This window comes from Saccopteryx bilineata, chromosome 10, assembly GCF_036850765.1.
Source record: "Saccopteryx bilineata isolate mSacBil1 chromosome 10, mSacBil1_pri_phased_curated, whole genome shotgun sequence".
Taxonomy (NCBI): Eukaryota; Metazoa; Chordata; class Mammalia; order Chiroptera; family Emballonuridae; genus Saccopteryx; species Saccopteryx bilineata.
In genome coordinates this window covers 76,898,267-76,917,094 of record NC_089499.1, presented here as the reverse complement: position 1 = coordinate 76,917,094, position 18,828 = coordinate 76,898,267, and the positions used below count along the sequence as shown (strand labels likewise).

Below are 18,828 nucleotides of genomic sequence, written 5' to 3'. Positions count from 1 at the left end.
TCACTAAAATCAATAAATAAATGTAAAAAAATAAAAAGAAGAAGAAGAAGAAGAAGAAGAAAAAGAAGAAGAAGGAGAAGAAGAAGAAGAGGAAGAAGAAGAAAAAGGGGAGAAAGAAGAAGAGGAAGAAGAAGAGGAAGAAGAAGAAGTGAGTGGTAGGACTAGGATTTGAACCTGAGTGGGTCTGACATCAAAGGATCTTGTGCTGTATTACGCTGCCTCTCTCCACTGCCTTAACCTTCTCACAAGATAGTCTACTCAAGTCTGGAGATAAAATACATACAATGACTGTGGAAGTGCTTTGAAAATCAAAATGTTTTATAGTTATGATGATATATATTTATTACTACAAGCAAGACCTTATTTATAACTATCCACGTAACCACCATGGATATTCTGAAATGGCCTCTGAGGACCACTGTGCAGCTTCAGAGGGGCTGAGGGAGGGGGAGAGTGCAGGCTTTCCTGGAGAGGGTCTCTGGGTAAGAACACAAACACCCTAAGTTGCAGGGCTACTGACTAATTGCATGGTTTCTGTGCATGTGCATAAATATTGATTGTGATTAAACTATTATCATAGTAATGAGCGTAATATTGCCTCCTACAGCCCTTCCCACCACACTGATCAAAGTTCCTATCTTTCATTAAACAAAGAGCTGCTGGCACTGCTGGAAAGTTGTGCAAGAGGCAGGGAAATGATCTCTATTAAGCAAAAGCACTCTGTTCCACACACCGATTGGGAGCTGCGCCTCATCAACAGGGAGGATTGTTCACGTCTCCTGTTGCTCAAGGTACTGTGTTCCGAGACTCGGTCCAGGAAGTGTGTGTTCTCATCTCTCATCCCCCCACTCCCTACCCCCTGGGGCTTCTGAACTGACACCCGATTGAAGTAGACCTGTTTTTCCTTCCGTTTTCCTCATTTCTGTCCCAATTCTTCATTCCCAGAGAGGATTTCTACAAGGACCACTGGCTCCTTCAAACCCACCCTCTGAAGGCTGCTAAGATTTGCTACATGCTTACAGTTTGCCTGGCACAGAGCTGATCAGTTTAAATAATTAGCCCCCACTATGGTGGGCATGATGTTTATCACCATTCACAGATGAGGAGACTGAGGCTCAGAGGGGTGTGACCACTTCCAAAAAGACCCTCTGGCAGCTGGTGGCCTTATGGAGCTGACCTGGGAACACGGGTCTGTTGGATTTCAGGTTTGTCTTTTTAATGATGCTCTACTGCTTTTTTACTTGTCTACATGGCAAATACTCATTTTAGAAGAAACTTGGGTGTACAGATGGGAAAGTTTTAATTTTGTAAAATCTCTAAGCAGGCATGAAGACTTATTTTTTGGTTCTAAGAGGAACCTCTCCCTACTTCTGGCATTTTTGGGTTTTGTCTTTTGAACATCCTTCAACCCTAAGGAGCCCTATAGAATGCAGGCTTACAGAGGGCAAGGGCCACATCTTCCTTGTGTCCGTGGCTTCTGCATGGCCTTGGTGCTGGGCAGAGGACGGCTGTGTTGTCACTACTGAACAGCAATGTTTCTGCACAAGGGTTGCCTGTCACCACTGAGGCCTCCCCTTCCCCCCTTGTCCGTCTCAGGCTGGACTTGAGGGTAGAGGTTGATTAATCCTGCTGCCAGGGACAACTTGTCCTTCACTGTCAGCCTAGCTAAGCTACACAGAGGAGTGCTTTTATTTCTTCTCCCCTCCCTTTTCTGATAAAGAGTGGGGAAAACAAATTGATGAAAGAAGAGATCTGGGTTCTGCAACTAAGCTAGCTGTTCAAGCCATTTTTCTTTTCTGGTCTCAGTTTATACAACTGCAAGATGGGGTGGCTGGAATGTCTCACATCTTCCCACACCCCTGGTGTCAATGCCACCTTTCTGATTTTGGCCACTGCCCTTATGCCACCTATACTATATTTAATTATTTACTTAATATTCTTTTTTAAATTGGCTCAATTTGAAAATACTTAAATATAAAAGGGAACTTTATATCATTACCAAAAATGGAAATTAATATTACTTACAAAAACAGAAGGTAAAAATATATATAACATAAACAAAATAAAATTATTACATTCTAGGTAGACAAGGTTGCCTGCTGAGCGTGCTAGGCTGGGGCCTGCTCCCCCTTTCTGTTACACATGAAGATTTGACATTTTAGTGATGTGTGAGAGAGATAAGTATTCAATGGAACTTCTTTTAAAATATAAGGATAAGAATGAAAATAAAATTATAAAGGGAATAACCCTTTCACACTGTGATTGGAGTTATTTAATGCTGAGTTTTGGTAGTATCTGACATCTTCTCAGGTATCATATGGTACATATTCTATGCTTGGAAAACACTTAATGGTATATTAATAAAAAGGTTCTGGAGAAGAAAAAGGAAGGAAAAAAATGAGGAGAATAAACTTTCTCCCTCGTTAGTAGTGTTTGCTTATTTCAGTGGTGCCAATACTCAACCATGGTCAATTTCAAGCTACCAACATGACATCACTAAATGGGTAGATGGCAGGAGATGTGGAGAACTGGCTCTTGACTATAGGTAGCAAGTGAACAGACTCCAGAACATCACTGAAAACAGTGGACAGAATCTGAAGCCACTTCTGCTGTATGCGCTCAATTCAGATAGCACTTTCCAGATAACAAAGACAAGGTCTTTTATCTTTCTTCCATATGTACAACACTATCTCAATAATGTACGCACAATCATCATTTAAAACATGGTAGCTGGCCGAATAACTGATTCTTATACTCAATACTTGGTGACATAACCACAGTAATAACCACTATGATAACAATATCTAACAAATATTGAATGGTTGCTACATTCCAGGTACATAGTATTTTCTCATTTAATTCTAACAATGCCAGAAAATATAGGTCATATTATTATTCCCATTTTATAGGTCAGTAAACAGAGTATAATGTTGGATAGATTAATTAACCTCTGACCTTGAGATAATCTAACTCAATTCAAAATATATTTGGAGAGTGGATTATTCAATTCTGGTTAAGAAAATATTTTGATTAATAGAGAGGCAATCTAGAGACCACATATGTCTGAAAAGTTCTTGAAGAATTAAGATAAAACACCAAATGCTAAAAATACTCTAAACTTAATGGGAAATATCTTTGATAAATCAAAATTTTTAATGTAAGAATGTGCTGAAATAGAAGTTATAAGAGAGTGTTAGGTTGGTCCTGTTACGGAAAATAATTTGGGTTGCTTAGAAGAAGTGATTGCTATGCTAAGGACTGAACAGGTGAGAAAATTGTTGGTTAAAAGCATGAAGGTCATTTAAAGGCTTAAGTTGAAAGTAAGGTTAAAATGGCTATTTATGGAGCACCTATACATGCCAGGTACCATACAAGGCCCACTGCTCACTTTATTTCTAATTGTTCCATCAGCTCTCTGAAGTAGGTGTCACAATTCCCACTCTACAGATGAAGAAACTGAGGCTTACACCTGGTCAATTACTTGCCCACACCACTCTTAGTCTGGGCTTCACAATCACATCTCTCTAACTTTCTGGTGCTTAGCTTCTCACTGCATGGGGCTCAGTAGTCAGGTCAGACTCTCTAACTTTTAATTTCAGAACAATTATTTCTTATCTGAAGCCACATACACGTTCAGTGGGTATTTCATAGCTGACATTTCTGTGACCAGTTGCTCAGCACCTCACAGAAGAAATTACTGTGTTTGTCTTATGTTCACTTTGAATGATAATCATCTGTCTACCAAGAAATATTAAGGGAAATGGTTAACTTTGGATGCTTATTTTTTTCTTCTGAAAAGTTTTTGAAGGGTTGCTTTGGGCAGTAGGTATGTTACTTGTCAACTGTGCTTCCAAGGTATGACTTGAAAATGAGGATGATGTGCTACTAGGTAACAAAGTGATCTGTCATAGACAGCCAAGTGGACGTCAAGTCTGGAATGTCGGGAGCAGCTGATGAAAAAAGTTGGTGGGAACCGTGGCAGATGAGCACTTAGAGTTCGGGAACGCTTCAGGGCTTGGTGTTGTGCTGCCTATGTGAACAAAATACGTTAGACAAAATAAGCCATGCCTTCCAATGTGGCTCAAGGCTTCAGAATCAGAAGACCACAGACCCAACACTGACTCATAACAGGTAGCTGATCTCTCTGTGACCTCTTTTAACTTCTCCAGCTAAATCAATTTTGATAATGGCCCGGCATACTCCCTTAAGTTCCACCATCATGGGCAAGCTTCTTCCTGATCAGCCTTCTGACTGGCTCTTTAATCTTATCCTTGTCATTTTTCTCCTTTTGATCTGACCCTTGTCCCCAGTAACAATAAACTTCCAGTTCTGAGAATGTACTAGACTTTCCCTTTCTTCTTTGAGTCTTCATACCTTGGAATCTCTTGTTTTCTTCTGCACCAGGTGAAATTTTACTTATCCATTAGATCTCAGCTCAAATGTCACATCCTTCATGGCTTTCCAGATGAGGTTGGGTCCCTTTCGGATATTGTTCCATTGCATCAGCTCCTTCTCTCTTGGAATATAATACTAGCCATGTTTAAACTATATACTTGTTGGGAATAGATCTCCCTCATGGGAATATACAATAAGAGGCACTGTCCCTCTTATCCATTGCTAAGCCACCAGTGCCTAGTACAAAATAGGCACTCAATAAAGGTGTTAAATGAAGTGTTAATGCAAAACTAAAGATTATCTTAAAAGCACAAAGGAAATGGGAAAATTTGAATGTTTATTCCTTTAGTTTTATTGCAAAACTGACTAGCTGGTGGATAAATTATTTAAAAAATACTTTCCTGGGCAGATGTGAAAAATGATGACTTTTTCCCTTAGGAATGATACCAGTTGGTAGATAGTTCCTGGAAGAATCACTCATTGACTTCATTTCTGGGTATTTGCGCTTCTATGGGAATAACATTCTGGTGATAAGAAAGTAGTAAATCTAAGGTGGAGTCTTAGTAGCTGTGAGACTTTGGACATCTTACTCCCCTCATCTGTAAAATGGGAATAATAATTGTATCTACTGCAAAGGTGAATGTGAGGATCAGATGACAAGTGCATGTAAATAAATCACTTAGCACAGAGCCTGGTACACAGTACCTGTTCAATAAGTGTCAGCTATTACTACTGCTGTTGGCACCTCCACTCTGAGATGTGGAGGACAACTGATTTGAACTTCATGAATTCAGCATTAGATCCCTAAGGGTGGCCCAAGACTTGTCTGTCTGCACCACCACCACCAGCCCCACACTGTAAAAAGCCATCTCTCACGTGCTGGGCATTACCTGAAGCCAAAGAAAAAATGGAATGCCATCAGAGATCACACTAACAAATTATTGTGAACACTCACCCCACTCTAAAATCTGAACTGCTTTCCGACCAAAATGTTTGTAGACAGAAGTGAATTTCCTCGATACAGTTCTGGCTTTCAAGCAAGGTGGCAGTCTCGCTCTCTGGCATGACATCGGGAGCTCTGCACAAAGACAACCCCTGCTGGCTGCTCTATGCCAACACCAGCCCTGACCACGGGTTCTAGCAGGAAGAGGCATGACTACTTTCATTATTTCTAAGTTGCAAAACAAAATGCCAGGGGAAAAAATTGCGAATGAGGGTAAGTTGAGACCTAAGCAACTGGTCATACAGTAGGGTTTGGGCCCCTGATGACCCTAAAATGGACTTTCTTGTCTCTGTTCTGAAGGGTTTCTATGTTATATTGTGACCATCTCAAATGGATTTGGTGGATGGGAGGACCTTGGGTGAACTCTAGGGGGCGTTAGAGGAGTTGATGTAACTGTTCTGGTGCTCAGGGTGGGAGGGGTTTCTCCTACATCCTTCCTCCTCCTTGGAGGCTCCAGAGCAGGGGTCCCCAAACTTTTTACACAGAGGGCTAGTTCACTGTCCCTCAGACCGTTGGAGGGCCGGACTATAAAAAAAACTATGAACAAATCCCTATGCACACTGCACATATCTTATTTTAAAGTAAAAAAACAAAATGGGAACAAATACAGTATTTAAAATAAAGAACAAGTAAATTTAAATCAACAAACTGACCAGTATTTCAATGGGAACTATGGGCCTGCTTTTGGCTAATGAGATGGTCAATGTCCGGTTCCATATTTGTCACTGCTAGCCGTAACAAGTGATATGATGCACTTCTGGAGCTGTGACGCATGCGTCCGGTGTCACTGGAAGTAGTACTGTACGTGAGCGATGCCTCGTTTTGCGGTGCCACCACATACAGTACTCCAGGAGCACAGGATGCATCACTGACCACCAATGAAAGAGGTGCCCCTTCCGGAAGTGCGGTGGGGGCCGGATAAATGGCCTCAGGGGGCCGAATGCAGATTGCAGGCCATAGTTTGGGGACCCCTGCTCCAGAGTTTAGGGAAAGGGAAGATGCTGGTGAAGCCGGAAGGCCTAATCTCTCTCGGAGCCTCAGTTCTGTCATCTGTGGAAGAGTGTTCAGGAATGGCATTGTTCAGGGGATCCACCGAGAAAAATCTACTAATGCACACAGCCCTGTGCCAGGCACTTAGCAGATGCTTAAATAATAAGAGCTGCAGCTCACAGCTATTTTAGACTTCAGAATTCATCTAATACAACTGGCATCTTAGTACATGGAAGGGAATTAAAAACCAAGCTGTGGTCTGTGTTCCAGGTAACACAGCTCCCTGGTGAGGGGCGGAGCTGGGGTCCTACCCCAGGTCTCCTCATTCTGTACCCACTGACTCTCAGGACTCACTCAGCTCAGCTGAGCCCCTCAGTACAACACAATTCTTGGGCCTTCTACCTTGGCCCACCTCTAGCATCTACTCAATCCCTAAATCTTCTTTCTGTTACCTCCAACATTTCTCGCAAAAATCCTTCCTGCTTTTCTGCCTTCTGGCCATTGCAGTTGTTCTGACCAGAAGGCTCTCCCCTCCTCTGTAGCTGTAGCTGGCCCATTCAGTTTCAGCTCAGAGAGCCCATCCGCAACTGTCCTGGCTGAGCTAACGCATCCTCTGCCTTCCATCTCTTCCTCCTTCTCTCCAGTTTGCAGCCTTGTCAGCACTTCCTCTATTCTGTACCCTCCTTTCCTTTTATATTGTCTGTCTGCTTCCCTAAACGTGAGCTCCAGAAGGACAGAGGCGTGGCCCTAGCCCCTAGAACAACACATGACCCATAGGTGCTCAGTAAATATATGTTTGGTGGGCAAATGAATGGATTCCAGAACCAACATTTTAGTTAACACTCGACAGAACCAAGGAGAGGATTTAACTTGCTGGGAGAGGGACCTGGGCACCTGGTTGTCCCCCTTCTTTGCCTCCTAAAAGAACAGTGTGAAGCTACCTGCAAATAGGGACTCTTGCAAGCAGGCAACCCACACAAAAGCACATCTTGCAGGCAGGAGAAATGGGCAGATAGTTGCTAATTGCAATTTCCAACTGGGCTGATCTTCCAAAGTTCCAAAGGCGCCTGCCTCCATAAATCCCAGGCTGCGACTGCTGCTGGGGCTGGGAGGGAGGAGGGGCAGGGTGCGCTTGGGCGCCTCTCGGGCTGGCACAGAGAAGCCACATCTCATCCTCCCTCCTCCCCAGCTCCTCTCCAAGAGAGGAAGCAATGCAGATGGAGATGAGAAATAAATATTCCTGCCTGCTCTGTGCACTGCAGACGTTTTCCAAAATGTCTGGCTTGGACCATGAAATCAAGCCCACCCAGGAAAGGAGGCGCTCAGCGGGAGAAAGAGGGAGAAAGGGTGGCATATTTGTCGATACTTGTCAGCTTTCTGGGGGGCAGAGCACATGGCTCATTCTTGGCAGGCCTGCTGAGGTGGGGATGTGGTAAGTGCACAGTAATACTTGAAGAACTGAATCAGAAACGGGAGGGGAGTTAAGGAAACCCTGCCAGGGTGTCAGCCCTATCCCTGTGCCTTTGTCCCCAGTCCCAGACTCACTTCTGATTCTCCCATTGTTGATTTCAAAACTGATCCCACAGCACCTGTGTCCTTTGCTCAACCCTTTCCCCTGCACTCCACTCCAGGGTAATCAACACGACTGGGTGGCAGGAAGTCTCCAGAGGCCCTTTCAGATTTGGGCAAGAGCTCAGAATCCACTTGTGGAGATATTCCTGCCACCTCTAAGCACAGCTTGTGGTCTCAACACTGGAACACTAGTAGGAGATGGGAGTACAGGCTGCAAGTGATAAGTGGGTGCTTTTGGCCTGAGGGTGGCCATGGCGTGGGCAAAGTGTCACTAAGGAAGAGAAGTTTAGGCCCAGCAACGGCACTGAAGTGTTGTGCCGTGGCAGGGACTTCACTAGGCATGCGGTGTGGCTGCAAAATGTCTCAGAAAAGAGAGATGAGAGGCTGACAATTTCAGCTTGAGAACTCCTGCATAAGCTTTGCTAAGTGTTCTTTGTTCCAAATGTTCCCGTGAGCATCTCTGTGGAACCATGTCCTTGACATTGCTGCCATGGCCCCACCTTTCGTCAGTCCTCCTGCTGAGTCAGGATTGAGGGGGGCCTTTGGTGGGTTGCATTCTGCTCAGGAAGTTGCAGAGAAGCTTTCCTGGTTTTCACGGGTTCCAGCCCAGTGCAGTAAAAACAGTTGCTCAAAATGAAGACTCAAAGAAAGTGGCATCTTTTGTGGGTGTCAGGAGAACATTTTCCAGAAATGTTGCCTTTAATTCTGCCTCTTTTCACCATTTCCATGACTTCACTGAGCAATAAGAGATTATCTAATATTTCCCACTCATGTGCCCTGAATCCTTCCTTCTTCATGCATCTTCCCCACTCATCTGCCCATCTGCCTTCTAGTGCCAGCTGAATCCCACTCTCCACAGGAAGCTGTTCAGTGGTAGGGGGAAGCTGGCAGGAGAGCTGGCTCCTGTCCCCACTCTGTCCATTGCTGTATGACCTTAGACAAGTTACTCCCCCTCTCTGGGCCTTGGTTTCTCTGTTTGTCAAAGGAGTGGGTTGGATAGGTTTTCTTTCAGCTGTGACACATTATGGGCAGTCCTACAGAGTGAAATTGGATAAAATTCCCATTGTCACAATCCTCTTCCCACCCCACCTTCGCCAATAAATTCCAGGGACAGGGATCATTACGCTTTCTGGGATTGAGGTCAGTCCTCATACCTGGGAAGGTCAAAGTTACATATCAAAACAAGTAGGGCATGAAGATATGTGGATGCTATCTAGAATTGTTTTAAATATTTTCTGTCTATATTTTCTTTAATTCCTCAGGAAGTCTGTATGGGTTAGGGAAAGACAAGAGCAGAACCTATTTAGAAAGAACTTGTGTGTATGTATGTCTGCATTATATATAGTAAACATATTAGATGTCTTTCATTAACAGTATTTGCTTTTAATTGAGGGCTACTATGTGCTAGGACCATGCTAAGCCCTTTCACTTATGTTATTATCCTCACAAGAGTCCATTATGGAAGATATTATTTACTCTCCACTTCCACACAACATTGTTGGTTGACTGCCATTAACATGCACATGCAAATACACAAAGCAAAATGACATAAACACATACCTCCTTAAAATCAAAACCAAAACCAAAACTGAAACAAACCCAGAGAGGATGAGATACCTACTCAAGATCACACAGCTGGTAATATTGGCAATAGGGTTTGAATTCAATTTTGTTGGATTCCAAAGATGATGATGTGCTACCTCCTACCTTGTGCTGGGCCTTGTCGTGGCATTCAATGCCCTCTTAGAAATCTTTTCATAAAGTAAGGCTATTTTATTTTTACTTATTTTTTTAATAAATTTTTAAAAATTAATTGTAATGGGGTAACATTGATAAATCAGGGTATATATGTTCAGAGAAAACATCTCTAGGTTATTTTGACATTTGATAATGCTGCATTTCCATTGCCCAAAGTCCAATTGTCTTCCGTCACCTTCTAACTGGTTTAAAGTAAGGCTATTTTAAAGACCCATAGATAGTGGGCCCTAAACTGTGTTTCCTATGGCATTGTCAGCTCTCCCTCCCTTCCTGCACTAGCCCACCTAGCACAGGAGGGCGGCAGAACCGAGCTCCTGGGGCAGTCCCCTTATGGTGACCATCACTATTCACCTACAGAGAATTAGGCCGGCTTCTGCCCGCCACCTAACTTCTATGGCTGGGCCCAATTCCAGCACAGAATTAGAGCCTCTCAGATTTTGTACAGACTTGATCACCTGCGCCAGAGGTTGTAAACTCAAGTGCCTCCAAGCCCAGGCCAGTCTGTAAAGGAGTGGAACAGCTAGGAAGCTTCTGGAATCTGGCAAACACGTCTGGACTGTGGAGACCACTGGGACTCATCTCCATCAGACTCCGCTTTATAAAGAAAGCTCTATAATACAAACTTCTAAGTGAATTTGCCTGATTTTTAAATGTGGGCAACTAATAATTCAGGTAACAAAAGTGTACCATATACAGTGAGGATCAAAGAAAACATATTTACATATTTACAATCTCTAAAATTAATTCACAGATGAGGAAATGGTAGCTGAGAAATGTTAAGTGATTTGCCTAAGAAAGCTAAGGTGGGCTCAGGCCAGCAATTCTCTCTGGTTCCAAACACACAGCGACATGTGTGTGTGCATGCATACACACACACACATATTGTTTGTTCACAGATGAAACGGAAATGGCTCTGGATGACCTGCCATTATCAAATGTCCCACTCGTTCCCCTCGTGCTCTCATCTGTACTTGCTGACACAGTTAGCACACACACAAACAGAAACCGGATACCACAACAGCACCCTCCTCCTGTGTTGGCTCCTTGACATTTATTCGATCATTTTATCTATTTGAATTATTCCATATTTCTTTAATAAAAATAACAATGTAAAGCTCTTTACTTACGGTGAATGACAAAAAAGAAGAAAACAAGGTCCCTTCGTCATATCTGGATAATTTTGCCAGTACGCCTTCCAAGATAGTCACAAACTAGTAAAACAGAAAAAACAAAGAATTATTTCAAAATAAAATTGTTTCCAATAAAGAGCCACATTTTCCGACCACACAGAGACGAGCACTGGGTCTCTGCTCATTTTTGTACTGTATTATTTGAGTTCAGCTTTTGGGAAAGGAATAGACTGCTTTACATAGAAATATCTGACTTATCCGGCTTTCTCTTCATTATTATGTGATTGCAAATAGAGAATGTTACAGAAGTGCAAAGTGACAAAATATTATTGAGCTGCATATAGCGTGCGATAATATTAAATGCACTTTTAAAATCCAAAACTGCGCGGAGCCGTTTTTACGTTACATATTAGCACTACATTTAATCCAATCTATTTTTATTTGTATTTTATCAGTAATTTGGGGGAAACAGAAGTTTAGCACTGGCAAATATAAATGTCTTCTCATTCAACATTACTTAGTTAAAATTCTGTAATTCATGAGGGTGACTGAAATAGCTTTATCTGACTTTTATGTTTTATTATGACTCTCGCTGCATGTGAAACTAGAGAGAAGGGGCTTTTCATGATGGCAGAATTCCTTATTACTATTTAACTTTCTGTATTTAAAAATCTAACTTTGTCAGTGCTGAAAAACAAAACAAACATTTTCCACATAACCTAGTGCAACATTTGGGGACAAATTCTTATTAAGTTAACATGCCACTTCATCGATTTATCTTCACACGGCTCGCAATCATCAGAAAAATCATTCGGATCTAGGCTGGGTGAGGTACAATCATGTTTCCTGAGAGATATAAGTATACAGCTCAACTTTTTAACGTGTTACATTTTAATGGAAATGCAGGCATAACAAAGCAATGTTCACAATGAAACATTTCACCTGAAACTGAAGGTTACCTTTGCAACCAAGAGTGTTATCATTTCTTTAACAGTTTCTTCAATTAGTTCGTCTATTTTTGAATGGTATTGATGCTAAAGAACACAGAAAGACAAATATTAGCATGTTGGGGAGGTGATGGCATTGCATCAGTCAGTAATTTTTAGACAATGCAATTTACAAATAAAACCTGGCCCACAGACCCAATTTATTTCCACAGTCCTAAAAGCAGCTATAAGATTCTGAAACCAGGTCTTTCATGAGGAGAGATCCGAAGCTCTTAAAAAATTACTAGGTGCAATGTCCCTTACTCAAGGCTTTCAATGGTTCTGATACACTCACTTACAAGTAGCTTGCCTGGGTGGCTTAACAGACTGGCAGTGTGTTGATCTGGATCTTACAAAGCACGATACCACAATAATTTAATACAGGAGGTGAAAAATTACCTTTGGAAAACTGCTGGGAGATGTGGCTTAGGAAGTAGAATCCTCCCAAAGGAAATTTGACCAACACATTGTGAATGATTTTGCAAAAACTGTTCTGAGCCCTTCAGCTATTTTGGGTTAACTCCCCAGAACCCTGGTTTTGGATCAGGGTATTGACTCAGGGCCAAGGCAGTGTGGTATCCTGAAGCCTGTCACTGCCACTCATTTTCCCCACTCATGGATTAGCAGACCCAGGTTTAGAGCCTCTAATGAGACTGCGATCAAGTTTTCAATTTCCCTAATTGCTGCTGTCGGTTATCAAATTTAAATAGTAATGCAAAAACAAACCCCAACACAAACAAAAATCTGCTGCAAATGCCAGGAAAAAAAAGAAAAAGCAATTTCAACAGAAAATGCTGTATGCCAGCTCCTTGACATTTATTAAATCACTTTAATATCCATTTGAATTATTCCATATTTCCTTAATAAAAAATAACAATGCAAAACATTGCTATTTGGAAAGGAAAATGCACTTACCCACTCTTTAGCAAACTTTCAGAGGATGATTAATTAGGAATAAAAAAAAAGAAGGAACAGTGCAAATAAAATTAGGACAAAAGGACACATGAGAAAATAAAAATTAAGCAAACCATCCAAAGAACTATGAAAACGACAGAAATAATAAGCCCTATTAACATAGTTTGATATTCTGATAACTGGCACCCAGAATTAGTAAGGTGAGCGAAGGAATGTGAATTAAGTTAATTTGTTTAAAGGCATGGGGAAATTTTGTTCATAATTAGAAGACCTAGATAAAGTCCCAGTGCAAAGCTGGTTAGTTATGTTACTTAAGAAAATATAGTTTGGTTGCTTCATCTGTAAAAAAAATAGGTAGCACTATTATCTAGGACAGATGGGGGAGGGGAAGCCAGCACAAATTACTGACTTCTTTATGGGAATGAGGTAAACCCTGTTTAAAGATAGTTAGCAGATCTGTTTTTTATTATTATTATTATTATTATTATTATTATTGGTAAAAAACTAGGGCCACATCCTTTCCTAGCATTCCTGCTCTCAGACTCATAGATCTATTTTGAAGATCTAATGAGGGTCTAGATGTGGAAACATTTTGTTAACTTATAATTGCAATTCCAATATTATTTGTTTAAGTTCATAAAGTAGAAGACAAGCATAGGGAGAGATGGTCTGATTGCTCAGTCATCTCATTTTAATTTCTTTTCAGTTTGATTCAAGAAACATAAGAAAGTAAATGGCCTATAGTGTATAGTCCTAATAAATAGAACCCATGTTGTCTCTGCTGCTAACTTCACAAAGAATTTACTTGGAAGTGGCATAAACATGAAGCTAAATGCAAAAACGATCTGCAGAATTCTGTGCTAGAAACACAGAGAGACATCAGAAGAATGGAATGCAGGAATATTGATAGGGCCCCAAGTTCACGTTCGGGTCTTGAGATAAGATCCAGATCACACACCTTCTCGCCCCTGCCCATGCAAGGCCTCCCTCTCATAGGTAGTCTCTGGATTGCTATAAGTGATTACCTTTATTTAATTAATTGAGATTGAATTAGCTCAGAGAAGCTAGTTGTAGGCAAAAATACAATAGTATGAAATAGTAAATGAGGGACTTCTAAACAAGCAAAGAACATCATAGAGAACAGAAACATTCTCTCAAAAAACTTGGCTGAACTGACAAATAGCCAACAAGTGTTCTCTATACATCAAACAAGAAAGATTTAGGCAAAATTTATCCTGAGGAATTAGCAAAGTCTTTCTTGAAAGACAAATAAGCTTTCTCTTCAGAAGTAGGGGAACTTCAAATCTTTCAATTCTCTAAAAAGTCCAGACAAAAGCATATGAAGACATGGTGGTTTCTGGGACCTTCTTCTTGCTTTCAATTTTTCCATAGCTCTGACTCCTATATGAATATTTTATCTCTACTCCTGTCCACATTTCTTTTATTTTGCTTATTAAAAAAGTATTTTGATATGATTATTCTTCTTTCTACTTCCAGATGGTATTTCTTTGAGTATGTCATCTCTGTTTGCCTATTTCCTCATGTTCTCAATGGGGCTAGAATTATCCCTGTTGTGAATACAGAATATTCATCTAGCAAAGTAATGAAACAAGGTTTAGAAACTTAGAAGTTCTAATGGCAACAGTACTGCTACCATAACTAAGGATTAACATGGTGATTACATGGGTGTCTACATTTCTCTAAACTCATCTAAAATCTATATACTGCATTATATGTACCGTATTTCCCCATGTATAAGACGCACTATTTTTTGAAAAATTTGGGGTCTAAAAACTGGGTGCATTTTATACAGTGGTTGTAGGTTTTTTTACTTGCATTTCCTGCTTGAGGAGTTGTATGACTTTTATGATGAATAAAACTTGAGTTCAATAACTTTATATAATACTTTTTTTTCAAATTTCTGGCCCCAAAATTAAGGTGTGTTTTATACATGGGGGTATCTTATACCTGGGGAAATATGGTAAATTATAATCTCAATTAAATAAAACTTCTGCTTGTCATGTAGCACAGGGGTACTAATCAAAGTAGCCCCCATTCCTATACAAATAATTATAAAATACATGGATTGGTTTTTCCAGATTCTCCCAAGACTTATTTGATTAACTTGCTTTTCTGGTGCCATAGTGAGTACTCTGCCTTTACTCTGCTCTTTCATGGGAGAGTAATTGTCTCACACAGATGTGAAGTTCCCTGAAGGGGTGTCAATACCACTGGGGCACCATTTACTTACCATTTCTCCACCCCTACTAGGTTATCTTGTCATAAAATTTCTTGCAGTCAGATAACTATCCATTTCATCTGCATCTCAGTATGGGCCTAAAATCTTTCCTAATTTTGTAGGGTTTTTTCAGTCCCTTCTACTGGCCTTCTTGGATTGGCTTGATGATGATGATAATAATAATAATAATAATACTCCTAGATTATTCTGAGGCCCTAGATCATGTTGATAGCAAGAGAACTACTACTCTTAAATGGCATGAGAAGTTTGGGAGTTCATTTTTGCTTCCAAATGGGTTAAGTTGCTAATTTACAATCACTTCATGGAAATCATTCCACTTGACTCCCTGAGCTGCACACTCTGCCTTGTCATGGAACAGATTGTGTGTATGTTGTCTTTCTGTTAAGACCATCTGACCTTGGAAATGAGATGAAAACACACTAGACCAAGTGAGAAACTATTTAATACATAATTTCCTCTCTATTGCTGCTTCACAAATTTTAATGAAAAAAATAAATATTGAGGATGGAAAAGTATGGTTAACAAATGTTTTAACAGCTGCCTTTAGATGATACTTTACCCCAGTGATGAAATTCAGGAAGTGATATTAAAATTGGAGAATATTGTATCACCTGGCCAGTGTTTAGTCTAAAACACTTTGATGGCATTAGAATTCAGGTGGAAGCAGATATCAGTAACTAGATCTATAATACAAGTTTAATATCAAATACTCACAAAATGAAAACAACAAAAAAATTAATCTTTTATTTATTCTCCCAATTTTAGGATGTTTCCAGTCATCCTTGGCTATTTTAATCTTAATGATTAAGTTTTACTTTGGAGATAAATATCCCCAATCTAAAAAGTGCGAGCAGTTCATGAGAGACCATTTGCATGGACTTCCCATTGCAGTTCTACTTAAGGCCACAGCCACAGAGCAGGGTCCCTCAGGAGACTTAATTATTTCTCATCTAAGGTCTTTAGTTTGTCCTAACAAAGTTCACAGGTCCCCTGAAATTATGTAGTAAAATTATGTGAAAGTATTTTCATCAGAGTTTCAATTGGGGTCTGTGACAACAATTCTCCCCGTCTCACCACTCTCTCAAAGCCCTGGCTCAAATGGAAAAAAGGTTAGATCAGAGTGACTTCGTTTGTTTGAAAGAATGATTACTTAGCTGTCTGATCAGGTGTGTGGGAGTCCTTTACATGTGGCTACAACCGAGTCATCCTAAGAGGGGTGGGAAAAGCTGCTGAGGAGAAGGGGGGGTACTCCTAGTATAACAACCTCCCCCAGGGGCAGTGTATCCTTGTGAAACTCAGTTCAAATGGACACCTCGAGAAACTCTGAGGAGTGAGTTCATGAAACACAACCTTTTGTGGTTTAAAGAATTAGTACCAAAAAAAGTAAACACAACACCTACACAATTTGAGAAAATAGTTATAAATTATATATGTGATAATATTTCAGTACCAGAATATAAAAAGAACTCCTATAGCTACATGATATGAGGACAACCCAATTTTAATAATGAGCAAAAAATTTTAAATAGACATTTCTTCAAAGAAGATATATACCAATAGTCAATAAGCACACGAAAAGATGGCCAACATCACTACAAATCAAAACCACAGTGAGATACCAGTAGGATGGCTGTAATTCAAAAAGAGACATAATAAGACGTAGAGAAATAAGGTTTCTCATACATTGCTGATGGGAATGTAAAATGGTGCAGCCACTTTGGAAAACAGTTTAGCAGTTTCTTAAAAACTTACACAGAGATTAACCACAGGACCTTGAAATTTCACTCCTAGGTATATATCCAAGAGCCTTGGAAGCATAGGTCCACATGGAAACTTACACAGATGTTCATAGCAGCATTACTCATAATAACTAAAAAGTGGAAACAATTCAAATGTCTATAAACTGATGAGCTGATGAAGAAAATATGGCAGCTCTATATAATAGAATATTATTTAGCTGCAAAAAGGAATGAATTCCTGCTGCATGTAACATCATTGATAAATCTTAAAAATATTGTACCAGGTGAAAGAAGTAAAAAAAGGCCACATATTAGTATATTCCATTTATATGAAATGCTCAAAGAGGCAAGTCCTTATTAATAGAAAGTAGGATGGTGGTTACTTGAGGTTGGGGAATTATATTAATAGGTCTGGGTTTCCTTTTTTTTTATGGTGATAAAAGTGTCCTACGATTGATTGTGGTGATGGTTGCACAACTTGGTTAAATACTAAAAACTACTGAATTGTGTACTTTAAAACACAGATTTTTTTTTTGGTATGTCGATTATTGCTCAATTAAAAAGAAAAAAGCTCCAAAGGGGGAAAAATTCAGAAGGGATAGGATTCTGGAAATTACCCACATTCTTAAAGATCTCTCAAAACAGGGTTTTTTAAGCAGGCTCTGTGAGACCTAAGAGAGTGTGCAGTCACCCAGAGAAGTGTGGGTGGGTGGTTATGCCCCCAACTTCATCCGGAGTGGCTCTAATTTTATTTTTTCACATGCTGGCCTTTTTGGGTAAGGTCTGAAGAAGTAATTCTACAGCTAAAAAGAGCCTGAATAAAAGAAGAGTAGTGCTCTCATTTTACAGATGAAGAAACTGAGGCCCAAAGAGGCAGATTGACTTGACCAGCTCCAGTGCAAGCACACCCTGGCCAAAGCACCCACCCGAACCTTCTTCAGGAGGCTGTCCTGCATGCCTACGTGCCTCTCCTTAAGTCAGTTTTGGATACCAAACCTCCAGACCAGTGGTTCTCAGAGGGTGATCTCCAGACCAGCCAGCGGCTTCAGTACCACCGAGAATTTGTCAGAAATGCAAATGCTTGGATCACACCCCAGACCTGTCACAAACTCTTGGGGTGAGACTCAGTAATCGGGTCTGAGAAGCTGATGCACACTGAAGTTTGAGAACAGCTGCCCCAGATCATTCATATGCAGCAGATGGAGCCAGGAAAGAGATCCCCTTGCATTTGACCCCAGTGCCTAGAGCATAACTCCCAGGGAAAGGTGCCTAACAAGATAGTTAGGAGCAGAGGCTACCGAGAGTAGCCAAAAAAGCTGATCTGGAGGAAAAAGGTTAAAGAGGATCTTGCCAGGAAGAGAATACCACCGACCCACATTTAAAAATGGAAGGTGCTGGAAGAGAAAATAAATAACGAATAAAGAGCAAATATAATTTAGTAAAAATTCTGAGCATGTAGGGCTGGTATCGAAAGATCTCATTTAGGAGCAATTTATGCCAATTGGCAACAACATGAGAGTTGCCAGAAATGTTTCTGAATTAATTCTAAATTGGTATATGAATATCTAGCTGGCTTAAGGCCATCAGAGAAAACTGATCATGGTAGTCTTTAATCAAGCCCAAGTTGCTGTTTCTTTCTCCCTTACATTTTAAAATACCACTTGGGAACTGGAAACTTAGAAAGGACTAAACTTTTGGTCAGGGAAGATTCACAGTCAACTCAATCTCAGAACAATTCAAGTTGGCGATCTTGAAACTTCAGAACCCGCTGCTGTGGACTGGGTAGCGAGGTGATCTCACATCGTACACCCTGGAAGATGCCCGATGCAGAAAAGAGAGCTCTCCTGCTGTCCAGATGTTCAGAGTGATAAAATGCACTGCAAATGTGAAAATGACTTGCATTCTGGCAAACATCTGTTGGAGATACCAGCCTAATAAATAAGATCATCAAACATCATTTGACTTCAAGGAACTTGACGGCCACCCAATTCCAGCCAGGAATCACTTCCACGCGACTGGCATGCTCATTAGCACATGCCTTAGACTTTTACTTAACAAACAGATACCAAACATTCATCTG

At 40.6% G+C, this 18,828-nt stretch overlaps 1 protein-coding gene across 20 annotated transcripts in view; it reads right to left on the bottom strand.

Annotated features, from left to right (window-relative positions):
• Positions 1-18,828, bottom strand: part of CADPS (calcium dependent secretion activator) — a 589,311-nt gene that overhangs the window by 60,444 nt on the left and 510,039 nt on the right. For 11 of the 20 annotated variants that reach the window (XM_066244438.1, XM_066244448.1, XM_066244442.1 and 8 more), the window contains 2 exons: positions 11,808-11,882; positions 10,846-10,929 (listed from right to left, as the gene is read on the bottom strand). In XM_066244438.1, coding sequence (XP_066100535.1) covers positions 10,846-10,929; positions 11,808-11,882 — 159 coding nt within the window. Of the gene's footprint in view, positions 1-10,845; positions 10,930-11,807; positions 11,883-12,749; positions 12,765-18,828 lie in introns of all 20 variants that reach the window. The other 9 variants (XM_066244444.1, XM_066244445.1, XM_066244440.1 and 6 more) reach the window with 1 other exon arrangement.